The sequence below is a fragment of the Scomber japonicus genome, chromosome 12, assembly GCF_027409825.1.
Source record: "Scomber japonicus isolate fScoJap1 chromosome 12, fScoJap1.pri, whole genome shotgun sequence".
Lineage (NCBI taxonomy): Eukaryota > Metazoa > Chordata > Actinopteri > Scombriformes > Scombridae > Scomber > Scomber japonicus.
This window is the reverse complement of record NC_070589.1, coordinates 11346610-11366174: the sequence shown is the minus strand read 5'-3', so window position 1 is coordinate 11366174 and position 19565 is coordinate 11346610. Positions and strand designations below refer to the sequence as shown.

The 19565-nt window shown below is 40.0% G+C and overlaps 2 protein-coding genes across 3 annotated transcripts; both read left to right on the top strand.

The window, feature by feature from the left end:
* The first annotated feature begins 8435 nt into the window (after positions 1–8435).
* LOC128369590 (leucine rich adaptor protein 1-like) lies at positions 8436–10876 on the top strand. The gene is made up of 3 exons (XM_053330667.1): positions 8436–8648; positions 9258–9442; positions 10333–10876. Exons 1-3 carry the CDS (start codon positions 8436–8438, stop codon positions 10874–10876), a joined length of 942 nt encoding a protein of 313 aa, XP_053186642.1.
* Positions 10877–11863: 987 nt separating this feature from the next.
* Positions 11864–19003, top strand: pgap6 (post-glycosylphosphatidylinositol attachment to proteins 6). 2 transcript variants are annotated; one of them, XM_053330356.1, is made up of 13 exons: positions 11864–11990; positions 13092–13275; positions 13476–13677; positions 14477–14604; positions 14688–14956; positions 15073–15419; positions 15538–15634; positions 15973–16087; positions 17051–17190; positions 17436–17614; positions 17722–17868; positions 18052–18168; positions 18319–19003. In XM_053330356.1, exons 1-13 carry the CDS (start codon positions 11927–11929, stop codon positions 18634–18636), a joined length of 2307 nt encoding a protein of 768 aa, XP_053186331.1. In that variant the 5' UTR covers positions 11864–11926; the 3' UTR covers positions 18637–19003. The 2 variants fall into 2 exon arrangements, with proteins under 2 accessions (XP_053186331.1, XP_053186330.1); XM_053330355.1 differs by having other exon boundaries at positions 17048–17190.
* The last annotated feature ends 562 nt before the right edge of the window (positions 19004–19565 follow it).

The window sequence follows — 19565 nt, the reverse complement described above, 5'->3', positions numbered from 1 at the left end:
TCTGTGTGACTGCAAAGGCTCTTAACTGTAGCATATTATTCACCCACTCACATGGAATAGATTATTATGTAAATATAGAATATAGTACTAACCCTAACCCTAACCCTGATTTTGCATTTAGGTTAGGTTTCTCTTCTCATGTACTCAGGTCAACCCTCTGTAAATCTGTATATCTTTTTTTATTGTATACAATTAGAGTCATAAGGATTAGTTAATTAATTATGTATGATGTAAATTGGATCCCTTTTATTTTTAAATTGTGAATGTCTTTTTTTCACTACAGACTGTCTGTACTGCAGATTTTTTACCAATTGATAAGCGATATAAGAAATAAAATATTGTTTTTTGTGAAGGATGGATGGAGCACTGATTACAATCTATCACCTTGTACATCTGGTATTGTGAACGTCTGTTTAGATGTTAGATGTGCTGTTTTCTTTCCTTTTACAGACACACAATTGTCTGACAGCCATCATTTTGTAAGAGTGACGCCACTGTTGAAAAAATCTTTTGAGATTTTGAGAGGAAAAAAGAACTAATGTTAGAATAAAGTTGTAATTTATGTAATTCATTGTGATTTCATCCATGTGTTGGCACATGTTGGCACACATAACATGTTTGTTTTGTTTTTTGGGAATGTGGAAACACTGAGCTGTTTAATGTGCCAAGTCCTGTTCTGAGCATGAAAACATGTAAAGTCATTGCCTCTCAAAATGTGTTTATACCTTTTCATCGCTCTGTTCTCCACACCTCTTTTTGCTGTGCTATATAAAGTTCACACAGGTTTGCAAATGACACAGTTCGACTGCGTAAATTGCCAGTCTGAAAATGGAGATCACTGTGTTTTTTCCAGTGTTATTGCTGGTCTGCTCTGTCTCCACAGATCAGCCTATTGCATAGCAACAGTCCTGTCTGAATGACATCCATGCTGTGTTTAGAGATGTCCGCCTCGCTGGCTCAACAGAGGAGGGGAAAACAAGCACTTACTGGAACAAAATAAAGGTGAAATAGTACATCAGGTGGGTAGAGAAGTAATACACTGGAATCAGAAATAACTGCTTTTTACAGGAGGTTTTTACAGCAGCTCATACTATAAAGAAGGTTAGAAATAAACAAAAAGAGCATCCTATGTTTTTGTGTTGTTTGCTGAATTAAAGAATGGGGCCTAATGCACATATGTATGCATTAGTGAAAGATGCTTACATTTAGTTCATCTTCTTTTTCAGTACAAGAAGCTATATTGAGAGAAGTGGAATTGCAGAGGACTGATGTGGACGAGCTGAAGAAAGAGCTACAAGGTATCATTGCAACCCTGTAAAGCCTTAAAAACACAAATATAAATTGCACTGTACATACACGCATACCACTTTAAGTCTTTCTACATAGCTGCATATCTACAGCCCTCACATGCTATGTGCTGTGTTGGTCAAGAATAATTAGCATGTAGCTATTGCATGAGTTTCAGCTGTCCCATTTTGGGAGTACTGGTTATAGTGCCTCAGTGCTTCTCTGAGTTGGAGATGTTGTGGGGATTTTTTGTATCTTTTGATCCTCTCAGTGATGTTTGACAAAGAAAATAACCCTTGCACCCCCAGTGGTCATCTGCTGTCCATCAAGTGAAAGAGAAATAATCCCTCTGTTTTCTAGCTAAAGACAGTTTTTGGTTGGGGTTACTTTTACACATTTTCTCACAGGAAGTCTCTGCCTTAATATCAATTACAGTGATAAAAATGCTTTAAAATACATAGAAAGTGTGTGACATTCTGATAGTGTATAAAATTTAAATAAATGTACATATCAAAAGAGGTTAATAGCCACAAAAAAGGCTGCGGACATAAAGTAAAGAAGATGAACCTTTGACCCAACATTCACTGATCCACACAACAGTAACTATCTGAATCTCTGAATTATTTTTTCTTTGGGTTTTTTTTCTCTCTTTTTAGATTATGGACATTTGGAAAAACACTTAAGCATATAATTGTAGTACTCTCTCTCCAAACTTCTTCAATGCCTGATCATTTTTGTCTGAAAATATGAAAAATCCATGTTTTGCTCCCCTCATTCAGTTAAGTGAAGAAAAAGAAAAGGGGGTTAGACAAGTCCCCGGTTGGGTCGGCCAAGTCACAAGCTGAGGAGAAGGTCACTCATAAATAAAACCACTACAATGATTAAACGTTGCTCACAGGGTTCAGTATAGCAATAAGTCATGTGTATAAATGTCACCAGACTATTGACAGGTAGAGACCAGCATACCAGAGAACGGTGGGAAATGCCAGATAGCAGGTGCCTTTTGGAAGTCTGTCATTAAACTTAATCCCTTCACATTCAAAAGTCCCTCTGGAAGTCAATTATTACAAGCACATGTTTGGTAAGCAATGTGAAATCCAAAACGTAGTCAAGATTGCAGAATTAAGAAAGATACAAGAGGAAGTAGCATGTGCAAGACTGGAATGGAAAATATTGAACATGTACAGCTGAATTTCTGACGTGATGTAGTGGTGCCGTCATAAATTCTTGGTTTTTGTGCTTGAAAAATGTCACTATTGGTTAAATGATTCAGATGTGTGTGACCAAAAATAAGCCTGCACCAGGAAGGACTTTCATCCAGAATAACTAGAATTCTTCCACATGGTGCAACTTGCAGCAATTTAAAGAGATTTATTTTTTAATCTAAGGAAGGACAGGACATAAAGGGGTTTAAACATCTCTTCTTTTTGGCGCAGGGTTCCTCTGCTCCTCCTAACCCGAGGCGATGGAGACGCCAGAGTGATGCCTGGCTGTTCTCCTGGGCTCCGGGAGGAAAATCCTGTTTAACGTCTCCACAATAACATTCCCTGGGGTTATTTATTCAGGAATGTTAATGTGCTTAGAATCTACTGGCCCCTGTGGCCTCTGACACGGGCTCCTCTGGGTTTTCCTATCAAGCATTCGATCAGGCACAGCGCAAGCTCTCTGGTGCTCCTGCCATCTGTTGTAGCAACAAAGATTGATGCAACAGGAATCTATTGATGACCCTTGAAGTCTCTGAAAACAGGCTGTGCATAGTGACACAATCTTTTTGTGCAAAACGCCAGCCTTAGTGCATTCACAGACTGTGTATCTCTGTTTATGGTTTGCCTCAATCTGACATTGCAACACGCACTTTGAAAGCTAATGTTTTTCAATGAAATTCATGCACTTTATAGTATGCCTCTCACGCACTGTAAATAGTGTATTACTTCTTAGCTCCAGGATCGGTGCTTTATGTCTTGGTTTGAATAAACACAACACAATTACAGGATGTAAATGGGCCTCTCCATCCATATGAGATCCATTACTTTTCACACTCATTTAATCTCTCTGTAGGTTCCTAAATAGAAACAGATGCACAGAACAGCATGATCCCCTCACTAAAAATTCATGAGAAATTCTCACTTAATCTTGAGCTTTTTTTTTTTTCAACATCATATTTTTGGATATGTATGTTAGATCATTAATGTCAGCTGTGTTGGCATGTGGGGTCAGCTCTACACTGTGATTTCTAAAATGTATTCTCTACTGTATGTTTGACATGTGACGATTTCCACACTTATTTTCTTTGGAAATTTGAACGAATCATTGAGTGTTTTCTGGCCTAATTGTGAAGTCGAGGCACCCACTCCCTCCCTGTTTGGCTTTGTTTGCATGTGAGGACCTTATACAGACCATGTGAACCTGGAGGATTTCCTGGCCGAGTGGCCTCATTTGTAATGCTGTTTTTCCAAGACTCTAAACTTAGTGGATGTAAACACAAATGCCACACTTCAAGCTTATTCCTCGGGGAATTAAGCCATGCCAGAAGAATGTTGAAATATCCATTCCTCTTTTTCAATCATGTTCTCTATGTGTGAGAGACTTAAGAATAAAATAAGGGTCTGCATCACTGGATGTGGTTTTATACTCATTTTTCTGCTCTTCACGTTTCAGGTGGTTTGGCAAAAATGTAGGGCAACTCCCCTAATAACTCAAACATCTTCTTTATGATTCATAGTAAATCACACTTAATTGCACTGACAGGCGCAGTAAAATCTAATCTGCTCATAATGCCGGCCTTTCAATGACATCCACATTTTGACCATTTTTAATGTTTGTTTAAGTTTATGATTTCCCTAAAACTGGAAGTAAGAGGCCCTGACTCGTAAAAAAACATAATTCTCTCAGTGTGTAACATTTTTATGATTACCCTCTACCTCATGTAACGCTGGCCCCAGGGTCATTCTGAGCTGCCCAGAAATCACTTGCTCATACGTGGGTAATATTGCAAAGCCTTTTCCCTGGAGGTCACAGAAACCTGATGATTATTTTTTATCCACCCCTCACTCCAACTTCCCGCTCGTTCTTTCATTCCAAGGAAATTACAAGAATGTTGTGTCACCTATGACAAATTTGCTTTCATTATTATGTTTCTCCCTGATGAAATCATGGAACTTGGTCGCGGAGTCAAGCATATTTGTAAAAAAAAAGAAAAAAAGTTGGACAATTTCATGGCTGAGGCTCTCCTGTAAAATTCCAAATAACATATTGATTCTTAAGCAGATGAGATGACCTCAGAGTGTTGACTTAGGCTCAGTTTTAAGGGTTGCGTGGTGTCTGACAGGCTCATTGGTGAAACCTGATCCATACTCTTAAGAAAAACAAACCCACTGAAGGTACTTCCCAAGGTGTAATAATCAGGCTGGGTCCTTCAAACCTTAAGAATATCATCAAACACCTGTGTGTCCTAAAAGTTGAATGTCTGCTGCCATCTACAGGTTTTTTTCAGACATGCATTTTGAATCTGGCTGGAAGGTTCTCCAAATCACATCTACTCACAGATCACGTAAACGCTGTAAGTTATGACCAAAGTCAGAGAGAGTGGCAGACTGAGCAGATGCCGTCTCTTCCACAAAGACTTTTCTGTGTCTTCCAAATGTGTCACAGACAGCTAATGTGGAAGGAATATTGATGCTTGTTTTTATTTTCATTGGAAGAAAAGGAAAATCGATTCAAAGCTTTTAAACTATGAATATTATTGACTGGTTGTAACCCTCCAGAAAATAACCGGTTCAGATATGTTTATATGTATTAACATCTATTAAACCAGATTTATTTAATCCTGTAACTCAGTTTGTGTGCATGCCTTTGCTTCTTGGGTTCTCCTCAGTTTAGTTGTTGAGTTAACAGCTCAATTTTAAATAGATTTAAGTTGACAATATAAAAAACAAGGCATTTTTCTCATTAATAATGTTGTAACTGCAATATTGTAATGCCATTTGTAATCAAATGTTTAAGACACATTCTTAAGTTTACCACTTCCACTCATACCTGATGCCAGATAAGCAAACTATGTGTGAAATAGCTCAAGTTTTAGGTCAAAATGGATGAAAAAGGCTTCGAGGGCTCAGAAAAAATGTAAATCATGCAGAGGAGCATTATGTCCTATAAAAAGCTCCAACTAAAAAAGCTGACTTTTTAGTTGTAAATGAGACATTGCTGTTCCTGGCACTTTCACATAAAGCTTCAAAAGACTAATGATAGCTACACTCTTCTTTTCCAGCTTCCATTGTGTTCATATATAGAATTTGCATCTGGACAATAACCCACAACATTTACTAGTAAGATCTCTTTTTCAAATGTGTAAAGAAAGAGCATTTTTAGTGTATATATTGTTTTAGTAAAAATCCTGCCTCATATACATCCACTTGTCACCTAAGACTTGCCTGCTGTAACTTTAGTGTTGAATTGGTGACCACAGAGCAGAGGATTCTGTTGCACTGCTGAGATTTAAGAGTTAAGGTGACTTGAATTTTATGAGCCCCTAAACTGTGGAGGGCCCTGCGGGGGAGTTTGGGCTATAGACTCATAAAATTTTCATCTTATGAATCACAGGTGTGAGATCATGAATCCTACTGTGCTTGAGGTTTTTTCCCCCCTACTTTTATTGCTGTCAGCTACAAATGTATTTCTTAGTGTGTGTATATTTGTGTGACACTCATGTTAATGGTATGTTCACTGCATGATTACGTATGTTAACTAGATCCTCTATAAAACAGTAGGGAATGTTGGAGCTGACTTCTTCTCTGGTTACTTGGCTGTGAACAGACTGCTCATTTCTGAACACACCTATGATGGATGCAGCAGTGTTTGTCTCCCTCTACAGTGAAAGTTAGTAAAACCACCCGTGACAGTTTCCCCCCTCAGTTAAAAAAATCCATCCCACTCTTGGATATATTGCACCAAGCCAATATTCTTGAACTCATTACTCTCATTTTAATTTTCTGGAAACTGATGAAGTATCCTAAACGTGTTTACTGTAATACTTTCTACAAATTGCTCTACTTTTCCATGGAACACCATTGCTTCCTCATTGTGTGATTACACACTCCTTACAGAATGCACTTAATGTGTAACTTCATAAACTAGTCTTAACCTCAATCATGAGGGAGCAGGAAGTCCCCTTTGCGGTTGCCCTGGTTTTAAAAGGCTTTTAATGGGGCAAGATGACAGGCGAATAAAAATAAATCATCTATTTCAGTGTGTGACAGTTGCTGGCTTCCTCCTTGTTTGGCCTGTGTGTGAGTCTAAAAGTGGGCTGTGAAACTGTAAAGACCTGTTTCTTCTACTCAGTCTCTTTGGAAAGATTTGAGCACTTTCACTTTGCAAAGTACAAATTCAACATTATGTGGTAACAAGGCAGAGAAATTCCTGGACACTGTGTATATTGCATCATGCATGTGGCCAGCATTTGCATCTCCTTGTATTTGAATACCTGAAATGAAGTTGGCATCTCTGGCTCAGGCCTGAATGGTTCCTCTGCTATCTCTCTGATAGTTTTTCAGTTACAGTAGCTACTGTTGGTGACTACTGTTGGTGCCTCCTGTACCTTTGTCTTGTAGTGTGCCACAAAGGCCACTGTTCTGTCTGCAAGAAGAAAGAGCCCCCTGCCCTGCTTGTCCCTAGGGTGCAGGACAACCATAGTTCTCTCTCTTCATCTGTTAAGTATAGAAATGTACCTGTCACTTTTGAATTAAGACTTCAAGTGGTGAAGTATTGATGTATTTATGCTTTTTGTGTCTTAAACTGAGATTAATAGGATTATTCACACTTGATTTTATCCCCTCTAGAGTGTTGAGTTTCCCTAATCTGCTTCAGCAAGACATCCCTGAATCATTTACAAGAGGGCCAAGAATGCTGTTGTTGACCAAATGGATCTCTCATAACAACACACTTGATCTTTTTACATTGCCTACTCAAGATTCTTGTGGTTAACCCTCAGCTAAATTGTCAGCCACCTTCCTACATTATAGACATATTGCAGCATTACATCACCAATATCTGATGTCTTTAAAGTTGTGGCTGCTAAACGCTGAAACAATATCCCACTCAATTCTTGTTGACTGTATGGTCATTGTGTCTAGAATTGCCTTTTCTTTTTGTTGCCTTGTTTTATTTAATAGTATTATTTTTCTAATGCTAATCTCTTTTGTCTTTGCTGTGCATTCATTTTACTTGCTTACTAACAATATAGAGAACAATGATTTTGTGTTAGTGTTGGCTTTGATAGACAATTAAACACAGCATTACAATTTATATGTATTAAATGGATATTGCATCAAGTTGAACAGTGCTACATTTAAACATATGTGATGATCTCAGGGATAGATTTATACACGTTTTAAAGTTTAGACTGTACATATCCCATAACCTACATTCCATTTATGTAATTACAGTATATTCCTACTAGCTTTAGTTGAATTAAATATCTATTTAGCCTGCAGTAACAGCACTGAAGCATGCTGCCTGTGTTAGATTGTGCAGGAACATTCTCGTTTGTTATTCAATGTTGTGCAATCAAGGTTTAATTAGTTACTACTACTTAGACCAACAGACAATATTTTCATTCCCATCTAATCAAAGTAATAAAGACAGTCAATCATCAACTGATCATATTTGTGAGCTCATTACATGGCCATATCAGCTCTGTGCGCACAGGTGATCCCCTGCTGAAGCTTCTCCATGTGACCGCTGCCATGAAACTCCCACCATTGTTTGAAGACTACACAAAGAGCATTTCCACTTTCCAGCATCATGTTCCGGGCTACATACCAGCAATACTTGTGTAGAGTGAATGGTGACAGCAGGACGGATGGTTTGCTCGTTTCGATTTCCAGCGTTTTCACGGCTTGTTCTGCTCTTCTGTAGCAAGTTTGTCATTGACTATCATGGTTTGTGGTGGAGAGTTCGTGAATATAACGAGGGGACTTTGTTGTGTGGTTGTCGACACGCTTGGGAGATTTATGGATGTGTAATTTTCTTGCTGGGGGGTCCGATTGCGCAGAGGAGTGGAAGTTGGTAAAGGTGAGGTAACTTTACGCACCAGCTCTTCTACATACATCAGGTCATAACACCTGGAAGTAAAAAAAAGACTGATCTGTGAGATGGCGGAAGAAATTCTCAACGATTCATTTCCAGATTTGAAAGAGCTGGAAAATAAAGTTGGCAGAAAAACACCGGAAAGTCTTCTGGTTTGGATGAAGGATGCTGCGGACTGCGGTGATTGTTGGAGCTCTGATATGGGCGAGAGGAGCGAGAATGCCTCTGCCTTCAGCGACAGCTTCTCTGACAAAATCAGCAACTTAAAACAAGAGATGGTAAAAGTTTCCATTGTCTTCTTTGTAAAGAGCTTTCATATAGTTACAATATAATTAAGCTTTCAATTAACATAACACCATTACTTGTGTTCTGACTCAGCATGTGAGCCATGGACATGACATAACTTGCACAACTTGTTTCAGTAATCACTGCTCCATTTATTGTGATTGGATGTGTTTCTGTCAGCTGTAAAAAATGTCAAAACCAGTTATTTTCTGAGCCACTTCACCAGCTCATTTTTATTTCTAATGACAGACACTGTCACAAATCTCTCCACCACACCTCCCAGCTGCCCTCTCTCTCATTCACCTACATTCATTTTACACATTCTGACTGAATTCCTCTGTTCATTCTCCTCCACTGGTGATCCTCCCTCATTCCTCTCAGTTTTGTCGCTCTTTTCTTTTGCTCTGTGTATTGTAGTCAAATGAGCAGACAAACAGGAGGAAACACTGGCAGACTGAGTTATTTTAAGTGGCCCCCTGGGAGAGGTTCACAGCAATGGGGCAAGCATTCATATCATGCACACATACACACCTGCAAGGATGCACACAAACACAGCTGTTTCCGTACAGTGTCTAGCCTAACTCCTCATCCTGTTCATGCAGAGGTGGCTGCGTTCTGCTGATGTGAGGATCCTGCGCCAGCTGGTGGCCGTGCACGAGGGTATCGAGGCCATGCGTTGGCTGATGGAGGAGAGGGGTGCCTTAGCCAGCCGTGGCAGCAGCTTGACAGGAAGTTTGAGCAGCCTGGTGACTCTGGAGGATCCCGGGGCCTCAATGTCTCCCTGGAGGTAAAGTGTTTATTTTCTCAGTTGTTTTGATTTGTACTTCAATTGCAACAAATATGGTAATAAAGTAATATTGCCCTATCCTAAGGCTAAATGCACAAGAGACACTTTGCATTGCAGAAAGAGGACAGACGCATGATTAGATAAGAGACCCATAAGTTTAACATTTATTCTAAACTTTACCAAAATAGTTTAATCTCATATTACGAATCATTTGATGTATTCGTCAATCCCCACTAATATTGGATGTGTGTGTGTGTTCAAAGTATATCCTTTTTCCTTTTTTTTTTACTCTTTGTAGGATATCTTATGAAGTGGTGTGAGATTATAGCAGTCCACTAAAACTCTAGCTTAACTCGATCTGGGGATTTCCTAAAATCTCTGCTGCAAATCTCCTCAAAGTAAATCTTTCCAGCTTTTTTGTGGTTTGTGTCAGCCTTACTGTACATACAGTTCTGGACTGTTATTTGCACACACATGAGAGAAGAGAAGCTTACACCTCTATTTACAAGCCCCACATTTGGCCAGATTTATCTCTTTTCATGTGGTGTAGTTGTGTACAATTAACTTAATTAGCTGACACTGCAACCTCCTCAAACCTGACAAAAAAAAAAGAATTTCTGTCTTGGTTCCGGTCTCTTCATTTTTTACAGAAGAAGAGATTTGTTAAATTAAATATCCTTTCCCCTGGAATAGTTAGAGCCAGCACTAGCAGAGTAGATGAAGTGCTGGGCATTTCTGACAGCTTAAACAAACCGTCACATTGAAAGAGTGTGTTGGATAGGCATCACAGAGTGGGATGCATCATGTGTAGATTTAGTTCTGGCTCACAAGCTTGAGTTTGGTGCTCAGGTTCCACATTGGGCTTAATATCCTTCCTATTACTCTTACAGGGAAAGCCCAAGTCCAACCTGCCTTTATGATTTGGCTGAAACCGCTGGTGAGGAATCAACAGATCATCCACCCAGCACTGGCAATGATCCATCAGACCGCAAAAGCTACTTCAACGTGCTGTGCCCAGAATCAACTGAAGCAAGACTTCCAAGTCCTCCCAACTCCAAATATGAAGTCAGTTTTTCCACACAGGCATCGTCCACTCCTGCCAACGGTTTGGTTAGTGCCAATTTACCGAAGTCACAACCACAGGACTCAGATGCAGCTCCATCGCAGGACATCAAAGGTGGTGCTGACCCCATCAGAAGAGCGCTGCAGAGATCTTGTAAGGCTGCAAGAAGAGATGTAAAAATTAGTAGTTTTGCCCTCACTCAACAGTCAGCAAAGACAAAGACAGAGGAACAAACTCTGGAGGGACTCAGTGTTTCTCAGAACAATATGACGGAAGAAAACAAGAGCACACCTGATAGAGAGAACTTTTTGCTGGGTTATGATGCTCAGTGGTGCTGGGTGGAGTCACAGGATGATGTGACATTTTTATGATCTTCTATTAGCACAATTGAAATGTGTTATTCTTAGTGCGAAACTATTTCCTTTCGATGATTAACTGCCTATAATGCAGTGGGATTTAAGATGCACTTTGACACTCAGTGTGTCTCATTAAGAATAGGATGCTGAAAGCTTACTGTGTCACTGTTAGACTACTCTGTCACTCAATTTGTTTAGAGTGTACACTGTTGTATCATGTGCTTTCATTTTGTCTGTGTATTTTAAGAGTTACAGAAGAAATCACTACTATATACTACTACAACTATTAAAGCACTCTTAAGATATTTAGAAATCCATTGATAAATATTTTACACACTGGAATCCGAATTTTAGATTTTATTTTAGGGCCTATAGACCAATGAGGATTTCCAAGATGATGCCATTGATCTGTTATAGCAAATTGTTATGTAGCAATGAGCTTAATATAATTTTTTGATAATAAACAAGACAAAATAAATATTTTTTTGATACTCTTGTTTGTTACTTGAAACAGCAGAAAAGTGTGGAGGTGCTGAACAAATGTGTTTATGTATGTGTGTCCTTAAGTTTAAAAATGGTGAAACAAGTTATAAACCATGACTAATGTGACCATAGTGAAATATATGCAGTCTATGGTGAAATAAAGGTGTTTCAGTGCTGTGATGTTGAAAAGCATGTTGCGAATGACTGGTGTTGCCTTCAGGTTTCTCCCAGTATTTTACTTTTGTTTACTCACAGTATAATTTTAATGCGTGCACTGTGTGTGGCCTAATTTATGTTATATGTAATTTACTTTTGCTTCTTTTGTTTTGCTTTATTTACAGAAATGTGTATCTCTCTTAAAATTTAACAAATTACGAATGAAATAACAATTCGTAACTCTGTAAGTTTGTTGATTTTATTATTTCCGAGGGTTCGAAAGCTAGCACTGACGCATATCGTGACGTCACGTATTTACATAGAAATCAGGAAGCGCCGTGCACGTAAAATGATTTCCTCGTAGCGAAAGTGAGATTACAGGTGGACGAAGGACGATGTGATGGTTCAGACAAACGGAAAGGAAACATGGAATTGTGTTTTATACGCGGTCTCCTTTTCGTCGCCCTGACAGCTACGACATTTGGAGACGGTAAGTGTTCCCAGCTAAAGGAACAAAGTCAGAGGAGACTTGCATTAGCATATATGCTAACTACCGCGGCTGGCTGGTTTTACCTGTTATTGTACCTGCAGTGCTGCATAGTCTGCGGTATCAAAACATGTATGTGAAGGTTATTAAAGAGATTACGTCCTTCAGCCCAGCGTTGACAGCTTTATATAAATATGACAGTGTGTATCTTTAGTGTTTATATCATTCAACCGTGCTGCTATTTGTTGTTCTTCTTCTTTTTCTACTTTTAACTTTGACTTTTTTTTTAGAGCGGGTAGACTGTTTCTCCTGGACAGTCAGTAACATTTAGCATTTAATATGTGTCATACTGTTTGTTTTTACTTATGTCTGACTTAGTGTGTAGCGTTGTCAGTTGTCCTGGATACATTTGAATCTATTCATGTCTCTGGTTGTAATACTATTTTTAACAATTGTTATTCCATGACATATATACTATCTTCTATCACGTACATGTGATTTTCTAACGTTTCTGCTTCACTTTTACCACATGTCTCAAACACCATATATAAAACGCATTTCAAGAAGTAAAAGGAGAAAAAGAGAAATGTCAACTTTTACCATATTAACATCCAGAGAAATAAAACAATAGAAATAGCATTTAACTAGGGTTTAGCAATTAATTGAAATTTTATTTTAAAAGTGTTTCAAATTAAATATTGTCATTCAGGAGAGATGTCCAGGCCTATACATCATATTCTACAGACTTAAGAAAACATCTTTGTTTGATAGAGATCCTGAAGAAATGTACACTATAATCATTTTAATGCGATTTTCAATTAAAATGAGTGATCCTCACGTCTAATATCACAAATCATATCGCAATTGCAATATCAGTCAAAATAATTACAGTGAGGTTGCCCTACATTTGACCTTTACCCATTTAATCCTAGGATAACACCAGGTGCATCATATACAATGTATATTTATGTCTACTGTTTAGCAGAATGTGTGTGTGTGTGTGTGTGTGTGTGTGTGTGTGTGTGTGTGTTAAGAAAATAGTTGTCATGTGAATGTAAATGCCACCAGTGCGTTTTCATACAATAAAGGATCTATGCCCAACAGATGGACAGGTGACGTTTGTGTCCGAGCTCTCGTCCAAACCAGCACAGAAGTTGTCAAAGTACGGCTGGTTCGGCAACGTGAGGCTGCAGAGGTTTCATATACCAGAGGAGACTGCGGTTGCTCGCTGGCTGTTCTCCGTGACCAAGGGCCACAAATTCAACTGCGGCCAGCACAACGTCACCATGTAAGATACAGATACAGTGCTTCTTAATGAAGAAGTCCAACTTCCTCACTGCTTTTTAAAAACATTTTTTAAATTGTAATCAAAAATCAAACTTCCTTGTCTCTGTCTTCATGTCTTGTGACTTCTCTGCCCAGTCCTTCTTTCTTTCTTTGAAATGTTTTTGAATCAGCTACTAAACTCTCTCTTTCTTTCTTCTGTAGCCATATTCGATGGGGTGCCCCTCCAGTTATAAATCCGATAGGGTCCGTGTTCCCCAATGCAACTCTGTGGAGCCCTTGTCTATCTCTGACCCTACCGGTGACATCACACAGCTCCACGACATTTAACCTCTCCAATCCTGCGTCAGGTGATTGGTACGTCGGTGCCCACCTGCCTGAGGACGATGGGCGCATAGAGCAGAAGGTTTGTATATAAATCTGCTTACATGCTTGTGACTGTTGTTACTGTTAAGAGTCTGTGTTCAAGTATTTTTCTCTACATTGTAAATTGCTGCAGTTTTTGTAGATTTTTTTTTTTTGGCAAATCTGCACTTAACTTTGTTCGTGTGCTTTTCTGTCATATTGTTTTGCACTGAAAGGAAAAGACAGTGTCAGCATTCTTGTCATGCTCTAGCTGTGCGTTCCTCTTTCATCCTAACCTGTTCCACGGGAGCGAGCCGTAAGCTTACAGTAAAGTAACTAAGCTGCATTCTTCGGCCTCTTCTTTTTCTTGGCTTCAGTTCATTTCACAGAATCACAGCTGGTGGATAGTGTTATGTAGCAACCTTGAAAGACAACTTCCAATATGATCTTATATGTCAATATTTGTGTTTTTTTGTGCATGTGCATTAGTCGCCTATTATTTTACTGTTTATCTTTCCTCTCACTTATTACCATGCGGGCAATCTGAGTAAGTGTCCAGGGGCCCTTGAGGATGGGAAATATGGAAAAATATGGAGTTACAAGGTTTCCACTCTACAGCAGCGTTATCCAATTGGAATACAATAAAAGCTGTTTGGAGGACATGAGCTTCAGTGCAAAGGGGCCCGTGGGGCTTTAATGCAGCCTTGCTTATTACTCACAATTAGCTTGTCAGTATCTATGAAAGGTGCTATGCCAATAACGTTGTATTGATTAAAGAGAACTCTGCAGCAGAATCTAAATTTATACTCAAAACTATAATAATGATAATATTAATACTCAGTTATGTCTGTCTTTGTCAGGGCTTTCCGTCATGCTCCTACTTCTTCCAGCCTCAGCTATCAATCAGGAGAGCAGTGGACACGCCCATTTTACAGCAGGGCACATTCCTCCAGCTCACCGCAGCTCCAGACAAACCTGCACGCCTTAAGTAAGGAGTGTCTGCATGTGCACGTGGTTCCACACCTTGTTAATTCTTACTAATACAACTAATACGTGTCTGTATTCGCCTAGGTTTTACGTTCCAGAGTTTGCCTCGTCTCTCTCTGTTTCTGTGGCCGACTGTTCTTCAGGGGAGGGAGGGGCAGACAGTGGAAACTGCTCACTGGTCCTCAGGCTCGGCTCCACCTCTCTGCAGGAGGGCCCGGTCACAGTGAACTGCTCAGGGATAAGCTGCTCTGCGGCTCTCTCTAGCCCTCCTTGGGACACGTGGTTACGAGTCGTCGTGGAGAGCGGCCAAGATAACCGCACTGTGACGTTTAATGTTGTCTCAAACTACACAGGTGATCAAGGAAACCACATACACCTAAAACACCAGCTTTCACCTGTTATATATCCGTATATATCTTTTCGTTTTCCTTTTTCTTATTTTAATGTTCTTCGTGTGTGTCTGCCTCAGTGGGATGCAAGCCAAAAAGCGTGGGCCTTACAGCAGATGATGACATCAACAAGCTCCGTGGCAATAGCAGCTATACCAACGCCACATCGGCAGCTAACAGCTCAGCAGTAACAGAGCCAGTTGCCTTTAGGAACGAATCAGCATCACTGTTATCGCTCTTGCCGGCGTCTGCATGCGTGTGGAGCATCCCCGTGCTATATGAGGAGGTGGACGTCCTGTCTCTCCGATTCACCCCCGTCAACGGACCCAACGTCAGCGTCACGGATACACACCCCACACTGCTCACCTACCCCCTCTACGCACAAGCCACCGGAGGCACACTCAACCTACAGCTAACACTCAACACTGTGAGTACCACTGAATCACATCACGCAACCAGTCAACTTTTGTTAGATTTGAAAGCAGTGTGTGTGTTTGTCGTCTCACTTTGATGCATGTGGGTGTGTGTGTTGTTTGTTTGTGTAGACTAATGTAACCCTGGGGAACAGCAGCAGCGTGGTGGCCTGTCTCTCACCCTGGGCTCCAGTCCTTGAACTCAACCAGTCTCAGCCATGTCGCACAGGTAGCGCAGACTTTTGACTAGTACTGTACTTTTAAGGAGTCATGAGAACATAGGTGTAATTTTGGAGTAGTTGTATAAAGACATAATTAGTAGTATTAATAGTTTTTTATGCATTAGGTCTCTCTCTTGTACCAGATGCACTTGGATTTCTTTTGTACACAACTGATTACATCTCATTGATTCACTGAACAAGCAGTAAAGTTGACTTTGCCTCATAAAATTCAAATTTGGAGACTCTCATCGTGTGTCTGTGTGTGTCTGTGTGTGTCTGTGTATGTCTGTGTGTGTTTGTGTGTGTTTGTGTGTGTTTGTGTGTGTTTGTGTGTGTGTTTCTGCAGCTTTGTATGGAGGATACGGTGTTAATGTGAATGCCAGTGTTCCCAAAGCTGTGGTCCGGTTGCCTTTTCCTCAGTCAACAACATGGTACCTCACTTTACAGCTCATATGCAACAGGTAATAAACATATACACCATTTACCTTCATTTCTGAATATTTTCTACACCCATTATGTATGAAACATCATCTCTGTACATCCTCCTCCAGCATGGGCAGTAATTTCAACAACTTTTGTGAAATACACACACATGTAATGAATGGCGTTTGAAGCCATGCTGACAGTCACATTGTCAGCTAATGTTTCTGCTTTTTTTTTTGTCTCCCTCTTCTCTGCTTACATACATACAACCCTAACCCATTTTTTTCACATACACACCACATGACCTGTTTTATGTGTAGTAATGCTACATGTTACACACACTTACGTATACTTTACTTTATATTATACATTTTATATATACTTTTTCATATTTAGAAATCTGCGGTATATTTTAAAGTGCCAATCAATTTTTTTGTCTGAGTAGTGTACATTTAAGTTCAGTGTGCCAACTCAGGTGCAGTACATTATTACTATTATTATTTAATTGTAGAGTATGTACTATAAGTATGGTGTTTGGCCTCTAGACACTAACAAAGCCTACAGATGGATGCTGGGGTGGAGGTGGGGCTTTTGAAACAATGTATGAGCATAGTGGCAGCGGTGACAGCTATAGCAGCAAGCTACAGTATAGCTTGTATGTGGCTGGGCATGCTGCTATATGTTACAGTCAAGATGGTACAGCAGTGTAGCAGCAACTCAAATTGGGCGTGAACTAGTTCACAGGCGTTGCTTTATTTAGTCTGTGTGCTATCTGATTTTGGTCTGACAACTTATTTACAGAACAGAATGAGGAAGTTAAAAACAATGTAGTGCAGAGATGAAATTTATGATTCATATTTGAGGAAAGGCATTCATATTAAAGTTGTAATCCATTTCTTGTTCTCTGAGTATAAAGACCAATGGATGTACTTGTGTGTGTGTGTGTGTGTGTTTTTAAAAAATTTTTTAATGTGTAAATGTCTGTGTGTTTCTTACAGCAGTGACTGTGGTAATCTGTCAGTGGTGTCTGTGGTCCCAGAGGTTTTCATCAGTGCCTGTGTAGAGGACTGTGGGACATACGGCGAATGTAGACTACTGAGATCCTACAGCTATCTGTATGCCGCCTGTGTCTGCAAAGCTGGTACGACACACACACACACACACACACACACACACACACACACACACACACACACACACAACCACACACATTTAGTTCTATATTCATGAGGAACATTTACCTCCAGCCTTACCTAAACCCCCACCCATCCCAGCCCCCACACTGCAGCCTGCCTTTAAGGTACTTCTAACATAAATAATATATGTTATCACTGTATCCTGTGCTGTCATGTGTTATGAATTTATTAATGAATTGTCTGTGTGCAGGCTGGAGCGGTTGGGGCTGCACTGACAGTTCGACAGCTCAGTCATACAGTCGCCAGCTGACGGCCACTCTGCTGCTCACGTTCAGCAACCTTTTCTTCCTGCCTGCCATCGTGGTGGCCGTCAGACGCTACTACATCACCGAGGCCTCCGTCTACCTCTTCACAATGTTCTTCTCCACGGTAAAACACACACACACACTTGAGATTGCTTCCACGGGAAGACTTGCATTCACAGTGATACCTTAACTTAACTTTCTTTGTGTGTGTGTGTGTATGTGTGTTTGTAGTTCTACCATGCATGTGACCAGCCAGGTGCAGCCGTACTGTGTATAATGGACTATGATGCCCTCCAGTACTGTGACTTCCTGGGTTCAGTCTGTTCCTTCTGGGTAACCATCCTGTGCATGGCTCGCATCGGAGACATATTTAAATATGTAAGACACTGACTGTTACCTGTTTTTCTATATGCAATTCTCACTCTTTACTGAGGATTAAAATGCTGTTTATGTAGCATATATTTAAGTTTATATTTATTGTTTTATTTCTCTCTTCTTTGTGTGTGTGTGTGTGTGTGTGTGTGTGTGTGTGTGTGTGTGTGTGTGTGTGTGTGTGTGTAGACTCTGTTTATGCTCGGGGCTCTGCTGATAGCCATGTCAATGCAGCTAGATCGTAAAGGCCTGTGGAACCTGCTGGGCCCCATCCTCTGTTCCATACTGATCATGGTTACTACTTGGGTAAGAGATGAGCCACATTCATACAGAGTTCCATTAAACCTGTTGAAGATTCAATTTGGGCAGCAACACAAGGAAAAAACTAAAGATTATACTAAAAATCAACTTGCTGTTTGTTGATGTTTGGTGTATCTGGTTCTCTTTCGTTCACAGGTGTACCGAGGGGTGCGGCAACGACACTGCTACCCACCTTCGTGGAAACGATGGGTCTTCTTCCTAATCCCCGGTGTGCTCTGCGCTCTGATCGGGGTGTGTTTGTACATTTTCGCCGAGACAGAGGACAACTACTACTACACGCATTCGCTGTGGCACATCCTGGTGGCCACCTGCGTTGTGTTCTTGCTGCCGCCGAAGGAGAAGAACAGGGAGGCGTTCGGCTGGACCAGGGGATGGAGCTGGAGCTGGAGACCCCGGGTTTGTGGATACACACTCTGTCAGAGCAGCAAGGATGAACTCTACACAGTCACATAGTGAGACATGAGACACTGTAAAAAAATAAAAGGGACAAGGCGTCAGTTGTCAGACAGCTGTGTAAGCGCTACAAACATTCACAGAAGGTACAAAGACATACATAAAGCACAGGGTGTCTGCTGGTGATGACAAAATCTTATAATGTCTTTACATTTTCTAAATGACTTAAATAAAGCATTTAAAATCAAATGTAGATGTATGGTTAATGTCTACTGCAGACTTATATTCTCATAGGTCTACAGTTTTCATATTCACATTCACTTCAGGTTTTAAGCTGTTCTTATATTTGTTCTAATATGGAAAGTAAAAAAACTTTGCAGACATCCTGAAACACACACACACACACACACACACTTGCACACACACACATACACAATCACACAAAAAACCCAAACTTAACCTGCTGAAACCTCCAAGGTGGTCCACTGCACCAGCTTACCAGCAGACCACCTGACCTTTGACCTCATAATCAGGAGTTTGTACATATGGTATATGTACATATTTTACTAGCATAGTAAATGAATGTTCAGAGTATTTATACAGAATAGCACTTTGTGGAACTATTTGAAATCTTTATATTCAGTCTATCACTACGTCTACATTTATAATAGGTGTAAACACTCCTGATTCTCGTATGCTCAAGTAACACAATGCCAGCTCAATGTCCAATTCATCTCTTTTTCCAGCGCTTTCAGTTGTATTACACTGTCTTCATCGCGTTTTTATCTTTATCTTTGAAGTAGTTAAATACAGAAGTAAGAACTGAGTAAGAACAGTCAAATTCTCTATTATACATTATTTAACACAAGTACTGTTCTTTTACCAAAGTTTTCTCATCACATTTATCATGTTTATTTTTCTCAATAATGTCAACTTCACTCTCTTACTTTTCAAATGTAATTTTAAGGCTTTTAGTCAAGTATGCATGC

Coding starts and splice junctions, on each gene's coding strand:
- pgap6 (XM_053330355.1), top strand. CDS start 11,927: ATGGAATTGTGTTTTATACGCGGTCTCCTTTTCGTCGCCCTGACAGCT. Junction 15,420..15,537: donor TACAGCTAACACTCAACACT/GTGAGTACCACT, acceptor TTGTTTGTGTAG/ACTAATGTAACCCTGGGGAA. Junction 17,615..17,721: donor TCACAATGTTCTTCTCCACG/GTAAAACACACA, acceptor GTGTGTTTGTAG/TTCTACCATGCATGTGACCA.
- LOC128369590 (XM_053330667.1), top strand. CDS start 8,436: ATGGCGGAAGAAATTCTCAACGATTCATTTCCAGATTTGAAAGAGCTG. Junction 8,649..9,257: donor GCAACTTAAAACAAGAGATG/GTAAAAGTTTCC, acceptor CTGTTCATGCAG/AGGTGGCTGCGTTCTGCTGA. Junction 9,443..10,332: donor GCCTCAATGTCTCCCTGGAG/GTAAAGTGTTTA, acceptor TTACTCTTACAG/GGAAAGCCCAAGTCCAACCT.